Consider the following 19013-nt stretch of genomic DNA (forward strand, 5'->3'; position numbering starts at 1 on the left):
AAATAGCCGTTTTGGGCATATTGAACGGTGACCGTACATTTGAACTCATGTGTATATCCACGGGTTCAAGCTATATGCGGGTACTAAAACCCATGGGTTAGGGTTGGTTTGGGTTCAAATATCCGTAAAACAAAAAAATCCATAGGTGCAATAGTATGCAGGAGCAATTGTCATGGGTTCAAATGTATACGTGGGTTCAAATGTAATAGGACCATATCGAACTAGTACGTGACTGACGCTGTTTAAATTGTTCATTAACAGCTATTTATAACGTACTTTAAACTTATCACTAAACATTATAGTCCAAAGACATTTAATCAGCTATACTCGTATAAAAACTGAGCTTGTGTTGTAATGCAACTCAACCTGCTGGTGATGACGCGATCCATCATTTAAGCCTAAATAGCCCTTTCTCACTAGAATACTGTTTCAACTTTTCATTAGTACACCATAATACTAACTTACAAATATATACTAGGATATATGTGAGGTTAAATATTTAGCAAAATCTTAGCATTTATCAGTAAAATCATTCATATTTGTGTTGAATGCATATTGCTACATAATTTTGGATGATAGGTGGGGTTCAGGAATGACATACGCAAAAATTGTTATGCGACGCCTACTGGACATACACTACACTAGACCTTCCGTTGCATACCGTACCCTTCTCAAAAACCTTCTGACTTTCGCGTAGCACGGGTTCATAAAATCAAAAACGAGGACAGCTTTGACGTAAACCACATTCCCATGAATATAAATACAACAGTAAAATTTTTGAATGAAATATCGAAACTAGCATAGAATATTGAGGAATAAATAATAAAATAAACATCCTTCTAGCGACAACAACGATCTTTAACCACTGAAAATTAAAAAGCCATTGATCGAGTAATTGAAAAGAAAAGCGAATTTTTTGATTTCAAACAACAACATAATACCAAAGCGATCTATAGGTCCGTTTCGTGTCCAATGATAAAGATGTGAAAAGAAAAGCGATTGATCGAGTAATTAAAGAGAAAAGCGATTTTTTGATTTCAACAACAACATAATACTAAAGCGATATATAGGTCCGTTTCGTGTCCAATGATAAAGATGTAAAAAGAAATGGGCAGATTAGAGTATATATTGCGTAAATCAGTGGGTTATTTTTCCACTTCATAAATGGTATTAAAAATGGTAGCAAGATGGTACCGTTTAAACAGGACCACACAAGATAAAATACAACTTTTATTTGCGATGGGTAACACTTCAAAGCTACACCAGCATATTAGTTCAAAAGGTGTTGATATGTCACATTCAATAAAACCTTGAAACTCAGATTAGATACAGTTGGAACAGCCACAGCACTCTCATTCTATGACGATATATACATCTTATTCCAGAATTGCCATTAGTGTCGTACTGCAGAGACGACCAGTGTCTTCGGTTCGGTGAATAATTGAATTTTATGATAAAGCAGGCGAAGATATCATTAGTGAATAAAACAAAGAAGAAAGATTCGAAGCATGAACCCTGGACAAGTCCCCGTTTCAAGAGCAGCTTGATTTAGATAAAAAGACTTCTTTTTCGAATGACATTTGTCTGCTGAATATTGGTGATTCAAATCAATTTTCCGTGGTAAATGATCCAACCAATTTGTGCAAATGCTTGTTGTAACATAAAATTCCGCCCTACTGCTATTGCCAACTTCTATTTTTTTCCTATTTAGTGAGCAATATGTTTTAACAAGCCTATAGGAATAGCCAGTTCGCATCACTTTCTTGTACATACAACAAATGTTGGGATATGTAATGAAAAAAGATTGATGAGAGTAAATTGAAATTGAACGAAAAAGTTAATTATGTTTTTATTAATACAATTTCGATTTCTATACAGCGTCAAACGCGTACACTGCACCTTCAAGCTCTATCCAGCCTTTCATACTCAGCACATTCGTTTTTATACTCGATATGATCTATAAGCAAAGAAATTGTTGTGAGGATTGTTATCGCCGTCATCACGTAAAGTTTGATGTATACACGAACTTGCAAACTCCATGCAAATGTAAACGCCGCACCACAAGAGATCATTAAATTTTGAACGCAGAATGACGATGTAATGTCATTGAAATAGATAGATGCAACAACTGAAAAGCAAAATAATATTTTTTTTTATTCGATTGTTTTCGAGAGCAGGTAAATGTAATAAACTATATATATGATAACACGGTGAAATTTGTTCTATTATTAGATTTTCGACATTGAAATTTATCTATAATTCAAAATTACAATGTTTTGTTGAATACCAAGGTTTAAAAAATCACACACGGAATGAATTGCAGTGACGTCGCGTGACAAACATGAAATTTGAAAATTCATTTATTTGATAGTCCCCCATATTATTGATTCTTTGTTTCAACTTACAAAATGAAATATTTCTTCTTAGCCACATCGATAGTCAAACCAGCTACGTATGCTCCAGGGAGATGAATGTTTTTACCAAAGCAGGAAATGATAGTAGACGTAAACAACGATAATATGTCAGTTTAAAATGAATTCAATACCGGACAATCTTTTGATGCACATGTAGCAAGAAATTCCGTTGTCCAATTTACGTACGACCTCGCCTCTACATACGTTGAAGTATTTGAGAATTTATTCAGTGTCAACTCCGCTGGATACTTCTCTTTCATGCCGTACAGAACACCTTCCTTTCCTTGGCCTTCTCGATGTACACTTTTTTCTGCAGTGGCGATCATAATAGATGAAGCTCCCCATACGGCACTTTCACATAAACCAAACAGAATAGACGACGGTAACATAGTACACCAATCTGTTAAAATAAAATATTGAACAGAAAGCTTTCATTAATATAACAATTGGTCATTCAGATTAAAGATCTTAAATTAATGTATGTGGAAGAGATCGTAGATTATTCGAATTTCATATGTTGCTGTTTTATTTTTGCTCAGCAAATATAACCAATCTTGTTTGCAAATTAGATTTTTGTATTTGCAAGTCCAAATATTTATGTCTGTTGACGGGGGTCACAGTCAACTCCCACGCCTCCAGTTTTACAAATATTTTAGATATTGCATGACCAACACTAAGTGCTGTGTCCACCATCGGTTGAAGAAACTACAATTGAATAATACTGAACAATGAATACTTTACTTGGTTTAAAAAATGATGCTGTGTAGAGCATTGTCAGCGATTCGCCTCCAACAAGAACCTTCGTTGGCCCAAACAATCTGACCAACAGGGGGGGTTAAAAACAACCCTCCAATAGCAGAGGCCAAATCGGCAAGAAGCATGCTCGTGGGTCCAATGTTTTCTTTGACCTTAAGGCTGCATTGTAATGACGCAAAACCTAAATAATGTCAATATCATATAAAGTCGTGTTTATGCAATTTTATATGCTGAAAAAATTGAATTTTACTATTCATGATAATACAATAACTAACCATATATTGAACCGATGTAAAGAGCAAAACCAATCGAAACAAAATAATAGAGTTTTTTATAATTCCTTATATCTGTATTCTCCAAGTATTTTTTCCTCTCGTGCATATAGTGATTACGTTGAAACCACAGGTAGCAATCGTATGTTTTAATGACAATCTATGCAGGATAACTCAAATATATATATATAAGAATGAGCAAGTGCCTGACATGGAAAACCCGGAGCAATGAACAGTTTCGATTACCACTGATAAAGCTACCTTACCAACATAATTTGCAGTACATTTATAGTGTGACAAATGGAGATATATATATATGCATTCCAAAAATAAAATGATGGGTGTTCCATTGATTAGAGCCTACCGGATGCAGCAGCCCTATTATCACTTTTGCCGTATAAATCAATTTTGTTGATTGACAAATTTAATAGCATTTAAATGGGATAGCCTTGACTAAATGCATACATATAAAATCTATTTTGTTACATCTTCGTGAGATTGAAAAATGATAAGAATTTTTGCCACGATAAACACAAATTTATTCTAGGTCTTTTATTTTACGTCTTCAGATTAGTGCTCGTCATGTATTATTGACCTTGTTTCTCATAGATAGAAGAATCTCGACTCGCCACATTTCATTACCATGAAATGCCCACTCTCCCAATTGAAAAAAATTCCCAATACCCGGGCAAACGCTTTCCCGCTCCGAGAACGGAGATTAACGGCCTCTAAACGCCAAAATCACTCTAGTGTGACTAGATTGATGACTTGATTGACAGGTAGCCTACTCCGGGTCAGTAAAAGCCTGTTTTGTCCCATTCCCAATTTTAACGTAAATTGAAATAACAAGTAATCCCAGTCACTTCTCCATTACGGTACCAGAGCAAAATAAAAAATATTGATTCACCGATAATCATATGCGGTACGGTAACTTACCAGTACCTGAAATTCGTTCGCAGAACGGTTCTTCCTTGTCATATAAGAACTCAATTCATTTCCTCTTATCAAATAAAAAAAAAAGGTAGGCTACAAAATTTATGTTGTTTACATCAGAACTGTAACAAAATGATGAGAGCGTAATTCACTGCGTTACCGTACGGTATACCTTACCAGTACCTGTTGCTGTACTGTAGGTCTTCTATTCGATCGTGGAACGGTTCTTCTCTGGCATATAAAATCTCAATTCAATTTGTTTTTATCAAAATTAACAAATACGGTAGGCTAGACTTGCTAGAAAACCTACATTTACTGCGATAGTAAGATCGCAAAAGGAATAAGTCAATTTTACTGTGGTACGGTAACTTAGCAGTACCCAAAGTGACTATAACAGTACCGTACCTACAGCCTTGATGACGCAACCGCTTGAAATAGGTTTCAAAACAGTGTTCCCATGAGTGAATTTTAGAACAGCGAAATTTTGAATGAAATGTCAGATCTCATAGGATTCATAGGGAATTTAGTAATAAATAAAAGTAATAGTCTCCTGAAAAAAATATATACCTTTAACCACTGAAAATTTCGAAGTAATTGGTCCAGTATTCGAAGAGAAAAGCGATTGTATCATGACGGAGGAGAAGACTAATAACAAGGACAACAACATGATATTGAAACGATCGTAATGTCCACTACGTGTCTAATAATGTAATGTTAAACAGAAATGCATATGGATAGGGAGCTCAGACAGTCAGGCAATCCCTCATTAACATACATTGTAAAGAACGTACCGGAAATAGGCTTTGGAAAACTGTGACTGTCACACTGTATAAAACAGTGGTTCCCAACCTTTTTTTCGAGCAATCCACATTTTTTTTTTAATGAATTTTGTAACATGTCACGACCCAATGACATGCTCAAATACTGAACGGCATGTAGTTCTTTTATGGCCGCAAACTTTATGACTAATATAAAACAATCATTTTCACATAACATTTATTCCAGAAAATTACCCCGAAGTGATTGTTTGCCATAAGCGAGTTTTTGAAATGGTGGTGTGGCTTTACTTAGCAAAATGAATACTGCCAAGTTTATACGAAATGATATTTCCCACATATACAATTACTATTGAGGAAAACTTCAATACCAAATATAAAATAAACATCAAAATTTACTAGAAAATAAAATAAGTAACTTTTAGGTTTTTATTGAAAAAAACAAACAAGCGACCCGGGAAAATTTGCAGGCGATCCAGTTTTGGGTCGCGATCCACAGGTTAGGAAACACTGATATAAACCAACTTCGGACTGCATTCATGCATTCCATCACTCATAAAACCACGTTCCGTTAAATATTTGAATACTGGAGGGTGGGGAAAGGATGATTAGATGTAAATATGGAAGTAGTAACGAGGAGGACGAGGTGCACAATGGAGATGTTATGGAATAGATAATGATTGAACCCAAATATAGGTGAAGATCTTGCAGCGCAGTACAGGCTTGCAGTACAAATTGCTGAGTTTACCAAGAGAATGATCAAAGGCAAACGTGGAATCCCAGTTAAGGTTTATCGTGTCTTGATGAATTTGTATTCATTTCACATTATTCTGAACATTACTACATTTCTGGCAATATCATCTAGCACTCGTGTTATATCCAATTCTATCAATTTTAACTGTATACCTCATGTTTTCCAGTTCACACTTCTATTAACAGCACAGTCCAGCTGTCACCAACCGGAACAGTTCGAACTGATCATTTGTTGAATTATGCTGCAGTATGATTAAAAAGAAGATAATATTCCCAGTTCAATTCTGTGTAAATTTCAGGATAAGAGAAACACTTATGTCATCCAGAAATAAAGTTCGCTTTTGCCTATCAGTGAAAGCTCATACAGAAGCCTGTTTGAAGTGAAATGCTTGAAATGACAAGAAATGTAATATATATTTATAACACAAGGCTTCAATTATTGAGGATTCGTGAGGAAACATTCATTGACACGAATGAATTACATATGATGAAAACTAGTAATCGCTAGGTGAAATGTCATAGATCGGACAAAGATGAAAAAAATAAATGAAAACTTGATTCGATAAACTGCATGCGTCAGGTATTGTTCTTTTGGGCGGTGGAGCATAGGTTTGCATGGACTTCAACATAATATTTAGGCTGAAACGATGGCTTCAAATAAATTAGAGTTCCATGGAGACATCAGAACAGGTTAGTTGAGCAAATGTGATTCCTAGATTTCTTCTCGTTTCATTCTCCAGTGCTTAGGGAGTACATATTGGCAGGCCATCACTGCTAACTTTGTTCTACGTCATCAACGGTCCCTACTAATTATCAGTTGAATTTTAAAAAGTCGTGTCTCGCAAACGAAGGCCACTTTATGTAAGCAATAAAAGCCAAAAATCGTAAAAAAATTATAGAAATAAATTCGCTATAAAATTTTCTCCATGATAACCCACATTTAAAGAGAATTAATTTCCCTAACTGGAGGAAACAGATTTTAACTCCGTGAAAGTTTTTTTGCAGCAAGCTAGAGAATTTTCAAAATTGAAAAACTCGTAGAAAAGTAGTAACAAAAGAACAATAACGCTTGTTAATAACTAAGTGTTATCCGAAAAGGAATTTGTCGAATTGTGGCCATTGACAAATATAGTAAAAGGTATTCGAAAAAGTGGTCGTTGAATTTGTGCTCTGGCAATAATGGTAACAAAAATTTCTACATTACGCCCTTCATTTCACATGTTGAGAAGTAATTAAAAATGTCCTACATGCCAAATTGCATCACACGCCCATCGTTAAAAGATCACGTGTGTCTGTGTAATGAGTGCGTGATGAAGCATGTTTGCTTGAAGCATAACTTAAACAAAATATAGATAAACTATGCTTTCTCAACATTATGAAAACCCATTATGTCTATCCGAAATTCTAGTAATTTTGTGTAATGAATCGTGTAATAAAGTTACTTGCGTTGTATAAAATTTTGCCTGTTGATTACAGTTTTTATTCAAATAAAAACTAGGAGGCTTATAATCCAGGAATAAATTATTGATTGAGTCTTTAGTTATTGTTTTCAATCTATTGTTCTCCTGAAAAATGACCACGATCTATTTCGACTTTAGTCAAATCTTAATTGCTTTTGTGAAATGCATGGAACATCTGATAAGTTTGCCCGCACTTTTTAGCGTTTGATAACAAGCTTAATCATTTTTCCTAGGTTGAAGATTAGGCCAAAAATATACCATATTACTTGGTGGATTGATATCATAAAATATTACAAAAATCAATTTATATAAGAGCGTATATGAGATCATTCCATATAATAATTAGTAATGTTTTACATTGTATGTTGGAGTTCAAAAAACTCAATGATCTCATTTGCCACCAGGCTATATATAAGCGACTTGTATTTCAAATTTTACTACGCGGTTAGAGCTGCATTAGGATTCATCTGATTCACAGCGTTCTAAAATTCAGTTTAGAGTCAAAACCATGTACGAAGTCACAACAAGACTGATTATGCATAACGGCTTTGATAGCAAAATGTTATCATTTATGAGTAACCAGGACTATCGCCACTTCAACCTAGAAATATTACTGTTTTATTTATTGTTTCCGAATAATCGACCTTTATCCCAAATAAATCATTACTTATACGAGATTTGTTCAGGAGTCGTTACATTGTTGGTTTTCTATCACGTGTTGATTGCACAGCAGCAGATGAACTTAGCATGTGACTAAAACAGTGAATAGTTGTTACAGTACTGCGCCAGGCCTAATCAGTCAACAATAATTTCCATTCAAAATTAACAGTTGTAGTCAGAAATATGTTTTGTAGATGACTGGGTATGAAGTGCTCTATACCCTTGACGGAAATGTGAAATATAGACAACCGGGAAAGTTACTTGCGTTGTATAAAATTTTGCCTGTTAATTACAATTTTTATTCAAATAGAAACTAGGAGCAAACAGCGAAAGATATTTACTCAGGTGCAACATTCTGTGTGGGATTTTAGCCGATTGAAGACAGAATTGATTGTAGTGAACTAAAGAAAACTGAAATAATTGTTACCGATACCTAAATACGCCTGAAATAAACATCAAAATCCAGATAATACAACTGTCAGCGAAATGCTGTTTATTTAGTGTTGCTGATATTTTTTTGGAATTTTTCAAGCTTACAAATATCGAATTTTGAAGGCGATGGTCGCGATGCAAATGTAAAATCACTTTACATGGATTTTGCGTTGGCAACACTCAGATGAGCCAGCCTTCGGGTGTACTGAACCTCCGACTACAGTTGTCGAATTGAGGTTCGACTCAATAACAGCGTTTGTGTCATATTTCAACTCAAACTAGAGCCCAGTGATTATCAATCTTTTTTTCTTTCGTGGCTCACTTTGGTTGCATGAAAATTCTGCGGTCCACTAACTTTCTCATGCAAGGAAAAAACTACAAAAAAAACAAAACTCTTTTTGCAAAAATAAATAATTTCACTTTAATAATTAGAATAAAAAGCAGCAACATCACTTATTGCTACTACAATAAAAATTCGACTATAATGGCACAAATGAAATTGAACTTTTCAATAACCATAATAAGTTTTGATAGGCTCGTGGCCTAATTGAAAATGTTTCAATGGTCCTGCAGTGGGCCATTGTCCACTGGTTGAGAACCAGTGATTACTAGGCAATATGGCATAAGCAAACACTAGGTTTTAATCATGCAGTGAAGTTAGAGTACTTTGAAAAAAGTTGAACGCAATCGTTTAACAAAACCTATACGAAATCAGAGCTTGATTATTACCTTTTATAAATATTAGTTTCTTCAATTATATATCAATAAAAGGTATCTTATGGTTATGTTTTTTTCAGTTACTCATGATCATCATGACAATTTTTTTATTATTCTGTATTGTTGTCATGAACGTTGCATTATTAGCCTCCGCAGATACGAATTCCGCGATGCACTCCAGCATTCGAAATCATCCATACCCTAGTTATTTACCCCAGAAAGCGTTGGATAGTCTACTTCGAGCTCGCGAGCATAATTTTTATGAAAGCTCTGTAGAATCATCACTCACGTTATTGAATAACATTGCCAACCCGGAGATCATATCCAGGATTTCAGAACAAAAAGCGGAAGGTGACGAGCCAACTTGCAACGGGCTAGTTTTAAAATTAGTCCTTGCTACCATTGCAGGAGTTCCATATGCAAGACAAAGTAAGTTTTTCAAATACTCGATATTATAAGAACATCATTGCCTAAAATGTATCAAATTAACCAACCATTGAACATTACCAAACTTCCATGAGCCATGAATTTCAGTTGACGATGCGGGTGGCAAAGAAGAGAGTGGACTCTTAAAAGGTAATTACATGTGGCTGGGAACTTACTACCAATGTTCTGGTGCAACAAACGGAAAAGATATAACAACAAAAATGTGCACCTCTATTTTTGGAGATAAACCGGTTAGTATATATGACCTATTATTATATTTATTTACACTTTTGCTTAAAAAAAAACTAGTAATTGTTTTCAGTCAATGATGTTTGAGGATTATGCGAAGTAACACAAGAATGATGCATTTTGTGAAGGCTAAAACAATATGTTAAGTCGTATAAATTATAAAAATTGAATAAAAAGTAACTTTTTACAGAATAGCACAGAGGGATTGCAACTCGGAGTTTGCTTTCCCGATATTTGTACTGTGGAAGAAATCAATGTTTTAATGCAAGCTCTGATCGATCCAAACATGACAACAACTTACATGAATTCGCGCTGCCCAAAACCTATAGTTTTTGATGCAGTTGACATTACAGCCATGTGAGTAGAAGTTTTTACGTTAGTCGTGGATTTAGATTTGATAGATTGACAGAAGGCAGACATACACAAAGATAAACTGCACTATGTTCCGGTCAAAAATAATATCTTTCCTTCATTTGTACGATCTTAATAGAAACAAAACACCGCAAACGTACGGAATATACGAACAAAGCAGTTATTTATCACAGTGGCGTATCGTGCAAAATGTGAATGAACGTTATATTGCAAATAGACATACGAAACAACATATCATTTACCATTGTATCTCATTAATGAAAAGGAAAACAAATCATTTATTGGAGCATAACCGGTTTTCAGTTTGTTTACCTTCAATTTATGCCCTAAATTTCAGAAAAATATACGGTATAATATAATAAATTACTGAAATAAACTTGGCAAAGTTTAGATGACATCAGTTGTTATTTTTTAATAGATTAGAAACAAAATATAAATAATAAAGAAGCATAGTATTCTCTTGTGATTTCTCAGTCAATTTAATTATTTTTCAGCGTTATCTTTTCATTACTCGGAGTCTTTGTATTGTTTGGTACAATATACGAAGTATATTGCATATTAAAAAGAAAGACAAATGAAAACACACATCGTGAACGTGAAAATTTCAAACAAAAATCGGGTTTGTACCTATTCATGTCATCATAGCAATTTTTCACGTGTTACCTTCTACCTCTGTTCCCATTTTATTTGTGCACGAATATTTAATACAACCAACTTCATATTGTAGAAGTGTTCCAAAACAGAAAGACTTTTGCATATTACTATTAGTACCGGTACGACACTGTACTGCCACAAACAGTATCACAAACGCAATATGGTGACCCGCTACCAAAGACTGGCGCGTCCAATCGGTGAGCCGTGGAAGTTTCGACCACCTGATGCGCTATTAATGTCTACATGTGACCATTTACTGTCACTTTTTTAAATGATATTACCACATTTATATCTCATTTGACACTCATGCACAATATGGTATATACAGATGCAAAGTGCGGTAATGAACTTGCTCAATAAAAAAAAAATATCTGTTTATTTGATCCCCACGCTAAAAAATTTCCCGTGGCAGGCAATGAAAATCAAAGAGCTTTATGGTTTATTCTCCACTGATACTTGGAGCCTCACACGCCAGACATGACTAGATGGGTAAAATGTGCGGTTGTTTACAACAGTAACACATTTTTTGTCGATTTTTGTTATGGCCATGCCATAAGCTGCTTATTTTATACATATTGCAGCTTTGTCGTCGCTTGCAATGTCGTTTTCAGTCGTCAAGAATACAAACACTCTACTTGATCTTACTCAGAAGGAAGGAAACATACATGTACTTAATGGTTTACGCTTTCTCAGCATGTCTTGGGTGATACTGGGTCATACCTTTAACTTTATTCTTGGAGTATCAGGTAATGGATGAATCGGATCAAGTAGTATACAATTTATTGAACAAGAAAGGACATCTGGATCGTTTTGCTAAATTGTTGTTGTTCTTACTGGAGTTACGAAAAATCGCTTTTTGGTGTAATCGATGTCAATTTTCAGAACTTAAAGATGAATGAAATCGCCAGAAGGCTTTGCATTCTGTTTTTTCCACATTTTATCCGATATCCGAGTACGATATTTACCCCAAATATAGAATTCACAGGCACACATTTTTATGGCATGCATCATTCTCCATATGACCACTTGTTATTTGACATCCTAGTCCATATATTTGAGCAATTTAGCAATTCTCCATTTATTTTCAACAATATTTCCAGTACTTTGGATGGGAATCTAAACACTCGGTTCATATCTATGATTGGGGATTCTTATTGGCGAATATTTGAAGTCTATTTTATATTCTTACCCAAGTCCGTTTCCGCGAAATATCATTTTCGCCTAAATCTATTCTCGGAACAATCGCTATCTGAATAAGCGACAAGTAAAAAGGCGTCGTTAGAATTGCACAGATCTGCAATGCAATGTATAGCAAATCACAGTTCATTTTACATATAATTTCAAATTTATGTATTTAGATAATATGGTTGATTTTGCGGACTGGGCTCTAAACCATGGAACATTTCAGGTGCATTCTATTGATTTTACTATATTTTTATGAAAATGTGTACATGAAAATACAGCATATACATCAAAAACACTTGCAGGGTGCGATGCAAAGATGATCAGATAATTTTGGAAACATATCTATCCTGGTATCTATATCACCATTTATAGAGCTCGCACGTTTTTATTATATTCGATCCATTTTTAAAAAATTTTGACGATTTTTTTTAATAAAAGCGATTACTCATTTTTATTTTTATTATACAAAAAATTGCTATTCGAAATTGATATATAAGCCATGCTCATTTTAGGTCATTATCAACGGCGTTTTATCAGTGGACACCTTCTTTTTTCTAAGTGGTTTATTAGTGACTTATCTTGGCATGCGAGAAATGACTAAACGGCGTGGAAAACTGAACGTACCTTTGATGTACTTGAGTCGATATTTGAGGTATCTTAATATTATTATAATTAATGTCTCGTACTAAGAGGTCTTGGAAGATAAGTGAAAATATAGTAGCGACCCCTCGGTCAAGGATTAATATATTTCTGATAGAGCAATGGAACAAACGATTTGCAGGCTATCATTCAGTTTAGTGGAAAACATGGTTGTATCGTTTTACCAGAAAACACATGAGATTCAAAATTTTCGTGACAAACTTTACACAGTACAGTTGTCACCACTTTTCATTTGTGCTAGAGACATTTGACAAGTTCACGTGAACGGCAATTATTCGTGAAAACACTTGGTTATCAGTATAATACCTATTTTATGTAGCTGTCATACACATCAGGCTAAATTTCTGTCCGTATGGCCGTCTATGGAAGGGGTCACACACACATATATCGTTTGTGACCTATTTTCAGTCCTAACTGCCACTTGCCACCATCATTATCCGATCATATATAAGCAAAATCTTTTGGATTCAGCAGGGCAAATGAACTGATACCAGGTATAAGGTATATTCTTATCATAAAAATTACATTCTAGTAATATATATTATTTATCAGATTTCTTTGGGTTATCTGACACATTTTAATTTGTATCACATTTGTTAACAAGAATTACTTCGCACTCGATTTTTGATATCGGAAACGCTCAATATAACTGTTGGCTATTTTTTATGATATTCAAATATTCTCAGGCTCACACCAACAGTGGCACTAATCATACTTTTCATGGTTACTTTTGTGCCTATGATTGTGGAAGGACCTTTAGAACCAATATCCGTTGAACCAGTGGTAGGTTGGTGCCAAAAATACTGGTGGACAAATCTTCTGTACATCAACAACTTATATCCAGCAGACTTAGGAAGAGAGGTAGTCTACTTTTAAAATTAAATTGAATTCAATATTAGAATGTAATATATGGGGTGAGCAAGACATTCACAAGGTTGTGAGGTCGCGATTTGTGTGTCCCCTCAACGACGTTGTCAATGTAATAATATTCATATTTAATCTCCCATATTTGCAAAATGATGTCTATTAAATATTCTAAGGTGTATTACCTAATTAAAATACCCCGATCCGGAAAATTGACTGTTATTTCATTATGTTGTTTTCAGTGCATCGCTTGGACTTGGTATCTTGCGAATGACATGCAGTTTTATCTACTGTCGCCTATATTTCTTTATTTACTCTATAAGTGAGTTGATATTTTTTCTAACGCATGTTTCAAGTTAGGCTTACGGTTATATGAAGTGAAACGAAAGACGGGACAGTGCGAGTGGAGAAAACCTTTGTTCTATTCCTAGGCTTTATGATATTCATTGGAAAACGTGCACTTTCCTCTCGGCGTTTAATTTAACGGTACTACGTCTAACGTTTGATGTAAAATTGAATTGTCAAACATATAATAACTATGACATACCAATATAGGTTATCCCTCTCACTCAACTGACAATTTGCCTGAAGCTTGTCTGAATCTTAAGTACAAACCCAAAACATTCAAAATAATAAAATACCGATAACGATATTTGGTTGGCTAAAGATGTTCGAGGACGACGATTTAAACATTTTCTTCAAGCAACTGTATATGTATGCTGACTGTATTCTATTTTCATAATTTCTATCATGCACGTTTTAAAATATTTTTTGATGTTTTTCAGATATCCCAAAGTCGGACTTGGGGTAATGGGCGGAGTCGTTTTAGCCAATAGCGCAATTGTTGGGGCCTTGTCAACGCACTTCAATTTATATCCAGACTCTTTAGCTTATGGATACTTATTGAGGTACATTTTATTACATCTTTATTCTAAATGTGGGGAATTTTTTGAAAACATTACTTGTCTATTATCTAATTTCATTTTATGCTCAGTTAAATGAGAGGCGAAAAAACACCGTTTGAAATTATTTACGAAATATATTTCGATTAGTCTTGAATATTTCAGGCCTCGTCATATATACTTTACTCTATAGTTAATGGAGAAATATTTGATGATCTCGTATACCATTCTCTGCTATGCTACTGTGAACTCGAGCTTAATAAGATTTAGGTAAATTCTCGTGTGTTTAATTTAAAGGAAGGAAGCGTAAAGGAAGATGTCGAAACCTGCTTTTATGAGGCATATATTGCATTTTGTGTATTGAAAATATGTTTGCTCCAGCGTTATAATGCGCTTTATGGTTTACATTGCAGGTTATTATTAATGTCCACAACAGGCTATGAAACTAGAACTGATCCTCCACCCGAAGGTATGATATACTTTGACGACATTTACACCAAGCCTTGGTGTCGCATCGGAGTTTATATGATTGGAATGGCAACCGGATATATCATATTTGTTACAAAAGGAAAAATTAAGATGAATGAAGTAGGTTGAAAAAGTTATAAATATTGGTATCAATTCGGAAAGATTACTTAATTTTTTTGTGATATTGTAATTATAATGGCAGTTAATTCCAGAACAGATTTGCGTTTAAATTTATTAATTTTGTGTTCAGCTATAAACACGAATGCATGAATATTTTATTCCTAATTAAAAAGTAAAACAGAATTTTATGTTATATTATTTTACTGTACATATTTCACAGTGGTTCGTAACTCTTATGTGGATGGCAGTAGCGGCGATAGAGCTCACAGTAATTTATGGATGGACAGGAACTGTTATGTACTCAGATATTGGAGAATATCCATCTCAGAACTTGGCATCATTTTATAACGCCGTGTTCAGACCAATTTGGGCATTCGGGCTTTCGTGGTTAACAATTGCATGTGTGTCAGGATACGGAGGTAAATAATATAATCCCATTAAACGTTGTATCTACGATAATATACTTATGAATTGAACACCTCTATGAGAAGCACAACTTTATTTGAGTGTAAAAAACATATAGGCGAAGTGATCATCTATAATTGTTTTGTTCCTAGATTATTACGTGAGAAAGATTCAGATAAAATATTAATTTTGGTGCATCTATCCTGTTTTAACATATTGAAATATGACCAATTAGCTACAAACGCATTTTTTTTTTAAATTTCATCATTCAATATATAACACAAAATTTTTTGTATTCATTATCGTTTTATATACGGTATTTGCGTTGTTCAAAACACTACTCTTTTTGTTTCAGGACCTATAAACTCATTTCTCAGTTGGAAATTTTTCATTCCGTTGAGTCGTTTGACATTCTGTGCATATCTTATTCATCCAATCGTAATTACGTATATGTATGCTTCGAGAGAGATTGAGATACATTTCGCACTCAACATTATGATCTACTATTTTCTGGGTTGGTATTTTTTGTTTGTCCCCCTTTTTCATTGTTTGACGCTTTTGAATTAAACGTCTACATAGCTGTCGAAATGTTTTTAACGATGTCCCAAATTATTACTACTCACAGTTTCTTGTTAATTATTTCAATTTTCTCTATATGTCAAAGCAATTTTGATGAGAATAGATTTTTAATACCTTTCGTCGGTCAAGTATTGGATATGAGAAGGCACGGGCATTATTGGCATTCTGCATTATTATTGTTTCCAAATGAAGAGAATCACTTTTCGGCCATTTCTTCGGTACAATTCTCTCAATAAGGACTTAGTACCTCACACATTGACCACTAGTAGAACACTTTACAAAAGAACTATATTTTAAAAGATCTTTTCTATTTATATATTATATATATATTTCCTGTCATATACTTACTGCTTAAATATAGCACCATGGATTGCGTTCCAGTCAGTTAATTGACTTTTCCTAACTTTCTCATATACCTTATAGTCGAAAGATGACAAGTGGTTTTTAAATAATAGATTATTATAAAATATTGAACTCTGTTGGTTATATATATATATATATAGGTCAAATAACCAGATATACACCAATGTTATTTTTCAGCTGCAATGCTGCTATCCTACGGTCTTGCGTATCTTCTGCATCTGGTCATAGAAGCACCTGTAGCTGGTATTCAGAAAATTATTTTCCCAAGTAAAAAGCGACCTGAAATCAAGTCGATGAAATTGGAAACAGAAGCGAACGACAATGCAGTTGCTGTGGAGAATGGATTCGCAAAGGCATCTCTACGTTCTCAAAAACAAGGGATAGACAATGGCGTTGTACTGGAAAATACATGTGAAATTGACAAATTGTAAAATATAATTTGATGTACAACTTTTGTGGTGGTAGAGTGAATTTAATTGAAATTTCGCAAACCATATATAACGCAACTATGATGTAACTAACAAGAATTGGAGAATCCATATTTTCTCAATAATAATATCAAGTTCTAATGGAAATTTACTCAAAAGAAAAGTCATAACTTGTCAATTACAATGTTGCAAAAAGCTACAAAGATGAGTGAAGTGTAACGAATTTTTATATATGATGCATGATGAATACTAATACTCAGGTCGTGTAAATTTATGATGTGAATTTCACTTTCAAATTTTAAGGTTTTTGAAACAATTCTTTATTTTCATATAAATGATCAACTTTCACTTAATTTTGCAATAAATATTAATAAAAAATAACCAGTGTTTTTAAATTGAGAGTAGAAACCTTTTTTGGGATGACTTGATTTTAAACTCGGATGTAACAAAGCGACAGGCGTAGGGTCCTAATATAGAACATGAGGCCAGTTTCCAAATGGCAAAAATTTTGAAGATGAAAAACTATTCAACCACCCGTTTGAATCATCGATGTTATTTGATTTTATTTCCGGACTTTTTGTGAGCTTTCTCGAAACAAGGTTACAAATCAGATTTTAGTTAAAAAGCGGAATTTTATTCTGTGATATATGAAATAAGTCACTGGTATACTTTGGGGTTTGAAAAGTATCAGCTAATCTCAATGCAAAATAGTAATCATTCCACATCATGAATATGACATTTGGTTACTGTTTTATATAAAAGATCACCACGGCAATTAGGTTGAGGGTCAATAATAGTTTACGAGTGTTTGATAGACTATTAACACAAAAGAATTAGCGAATATGGAACAATGGCCTCAATGAGAAAGTCCGAAACATGGGGCATTTTACGATCCCATTACATTAATATTTTAGAGTTTATTTTGTTGTTTCAAACAACGTGGTATTTCATGAAATACCATGTGAAACATACCTACCTACATTTATGCGTTTGATAATACGCGCAATAAAATTACACTGTGATTACGCAATATTGTCAGTATACATTAGTGCGCAAACAGATCTCAAACTATAATTTATCAGAATAATTAAACAGTCATTTGTGTTTATTGTAACGTGTTCGATTAAATGGTTCAACGAACTCTTTCACTGTAAAGATTTAAATTGGCTATGAGCACTTTATGAAAACTTTTTTCTATAGGTACTACCCCAATTTGCCTTGTGATGTTTTCTATTTTTATTTTTATATATATTTCGACACTTGTTAACAATTATTTCAGGTAAGACATTCGAGTAATAGCTTTCCTGCAGTTTTGAAACAAACAATATAGCGATTCGGTTTCTTTGTAGTACGATCCACTTCAATACTGATTCAGTCTTATTTCATGATTGTGGTTTGCTTTTATTTTTTAATCAACCCACGTTCATTTTTACCAAAAGAAACTTCGGACCTATAGAGAATTCGAAACTCTCCTTGGTGTCATCTTTATATATCGATCGACCTTTTTTTTTTTATCCGAGCAGTAATTATTAAATGCAGTAGTTGTTAGAAATTTTGTTGCTATATTCACGAAATAATTATTTACAGCGTCATAAGTACATTTCAATTTGTGTTACACGTACATGTTTTTTTGTTGATAAAAGGAAAATAATATTTCCATGAGACATTTATACCGTATATGCCACATTGTCTCATATGCCTATCGCTAAAAGATAACGTGCATTTGTGTAACAAGTACGCAAGAAATCATGTTTGCTCGAGCCAGAAGACAAACATGAAGCATATATTGAAACACCTCCCCACTTTGTGTGTTCAGCAATCTAAAAGTATATTTGAATACATATAAATATAATCGAATTTTACAGTAATTCAAACAGGCTTCTTCCAACAGGCATCACCAACCAGAGAATCAATGACGAAGATTTTTGTATCGTTATCAATTAACTTTTCTGTCGCAAATATAGGTCAGATATTGATGAAATATCTTAGAAGCACACAACTTTATCGCGCGATTTGCGATCCAAGGTGCTTTAACCAGATCTCACAATGCTAATTCGGGCTATCCTAACTTCAACTGGTTCACCATGACGATATTTATTGATATGGTACTCACATCGTTTAATCATTGTTCACAAACTGTCGACCTTTATACCAGATATGTTCAT

General features: G+C 33.9%; 2 protein-coding genes across 4 annotated transcripts; one reads left to right on the plus strand and one right to left on the minus strand.

Moving 5' to 3' along the window:
* Positions 1-789: 789 nt before the first annotated feature.
* On the minus strand, positions 790-4517 carry LOC120346057 (uncharacterized). Of its 3 annotated transcripts, none has more exons than XM_039415696.2 (4): positions 4379-4517; positions 3156-3351; positions 2546-2814; positions 790-2128 (listed from the first exon to the last, which is right to left on the minus strand). In XM_039415696.2, the coding sequence occupies exons 2-4, from the start codon at positions 3184-3186 to the stop codon at positions 2072-2074; spliced, it is 357 nt and encodes a 118-aa protein (XP_039271630.1). In that variant the 5' UTR covers positions 3187-3351; positions 4379-4517; the 3' UTR covers positions 790-2071. The 3 variants fall into 3 exon arrangements, with proteins under 3 accessions (XP_039271630.1, XP_039271629.1, XP_039271628.1); XM_039415695.2 differs by having other exon boundaries at positions 4385-4481; XM_039415694.2 differs by lacking the exon at positions 4379-4517 and adding an exon at positions 3446-3725.
* A 4731-nt stretch (positions 4518-9248) lies between these two features.
* On the plus strand, positions 9249-17214 carry LOC120345739 (nose resistant to fluoxetine protein 6-like). Its single transcript, XM_039415282.2, has 14 exons — positions 9249-9602; positions 9708-9850; positions 10039-10205; positions 10715-10839; positions 11456-11620; positions 12233-12282; positions 12572-12711; positions 13406-13580; positions 13826-13905; positions 14369-14491; positions 14899-15073; positions 15294-15492; positions 15834-15992; positions 16598-17214. Exons 1-14 carry the CDS (start codon positions 9260-9262, stop codon positions 16849-16851), a joined length of 2298 nt encoding a protein of 765 aa, XP_039271216.2. The 5' UTR covers positions 9249-9259; the 3' UTR covers positions 16852-17214.
* The last annotated feature ends 1799 nt before the right edge of the window (positions 17215-19013 follow it).

The sequence above is a fragment of the Styela clava genome, chromosome 8 (genome assembly GCF_964204865.1).
Source record: "Styela clava chromosome 8, kaStyClav1.hap1.2, whole genome shotgun sequence".
NCBI classification, from domain to species: Eukaryota; Metazoa; Chordata; class Ascidiacea; order Stolidobranchia; family Styelidae; genus Styela; species Styela clava.

Excerpts from the sequence above, each read along its gene's own strand:
- LOC120346057 (XM_039415696.2), bottom strand. The coding sequence starts at position 3,186 with ATGCTCTACACAGCATCATTTTTTAAACCAA. Across the intron at positions 2,815-3,155 it reads AGCATCATTTTTTAAACCAA|ATTGGTGTACTATGTTACCG; the intron begins GTAAAGTATTCA and ends TTATTTTAACAG. Across the intron at positions 2,129-2,545 it reads GTGCATCAAAAGATTGTCCG|TTGTTGCATCTATCTATTTC; the intron begins GTATTGAATTCA and ends TTTGCTTTTCAG.
- LOC120345739 (XM_039415282.2), top strand. The coding sequence starts at position 9,260 with ATGATCATCATGACAATTTTTTTATTATTCTGTATTGTTGTCATGAAC. Across the intron at positions 12,712-13,405 it reads TACTTGAGTCGATATTTGAG|GCTCACACCAACAGTGGCAC; the intron begins GTATCTTAATAT and ends AAATATTCTCAG. Across the intron at positions 13,906-14,368 it reads TTTCTTTATTTACTCTATAA|ATATCCCAAAGTCGGACTTG; the intron begins GTGAGTTGATAT and ends GATGTTTTTCAG.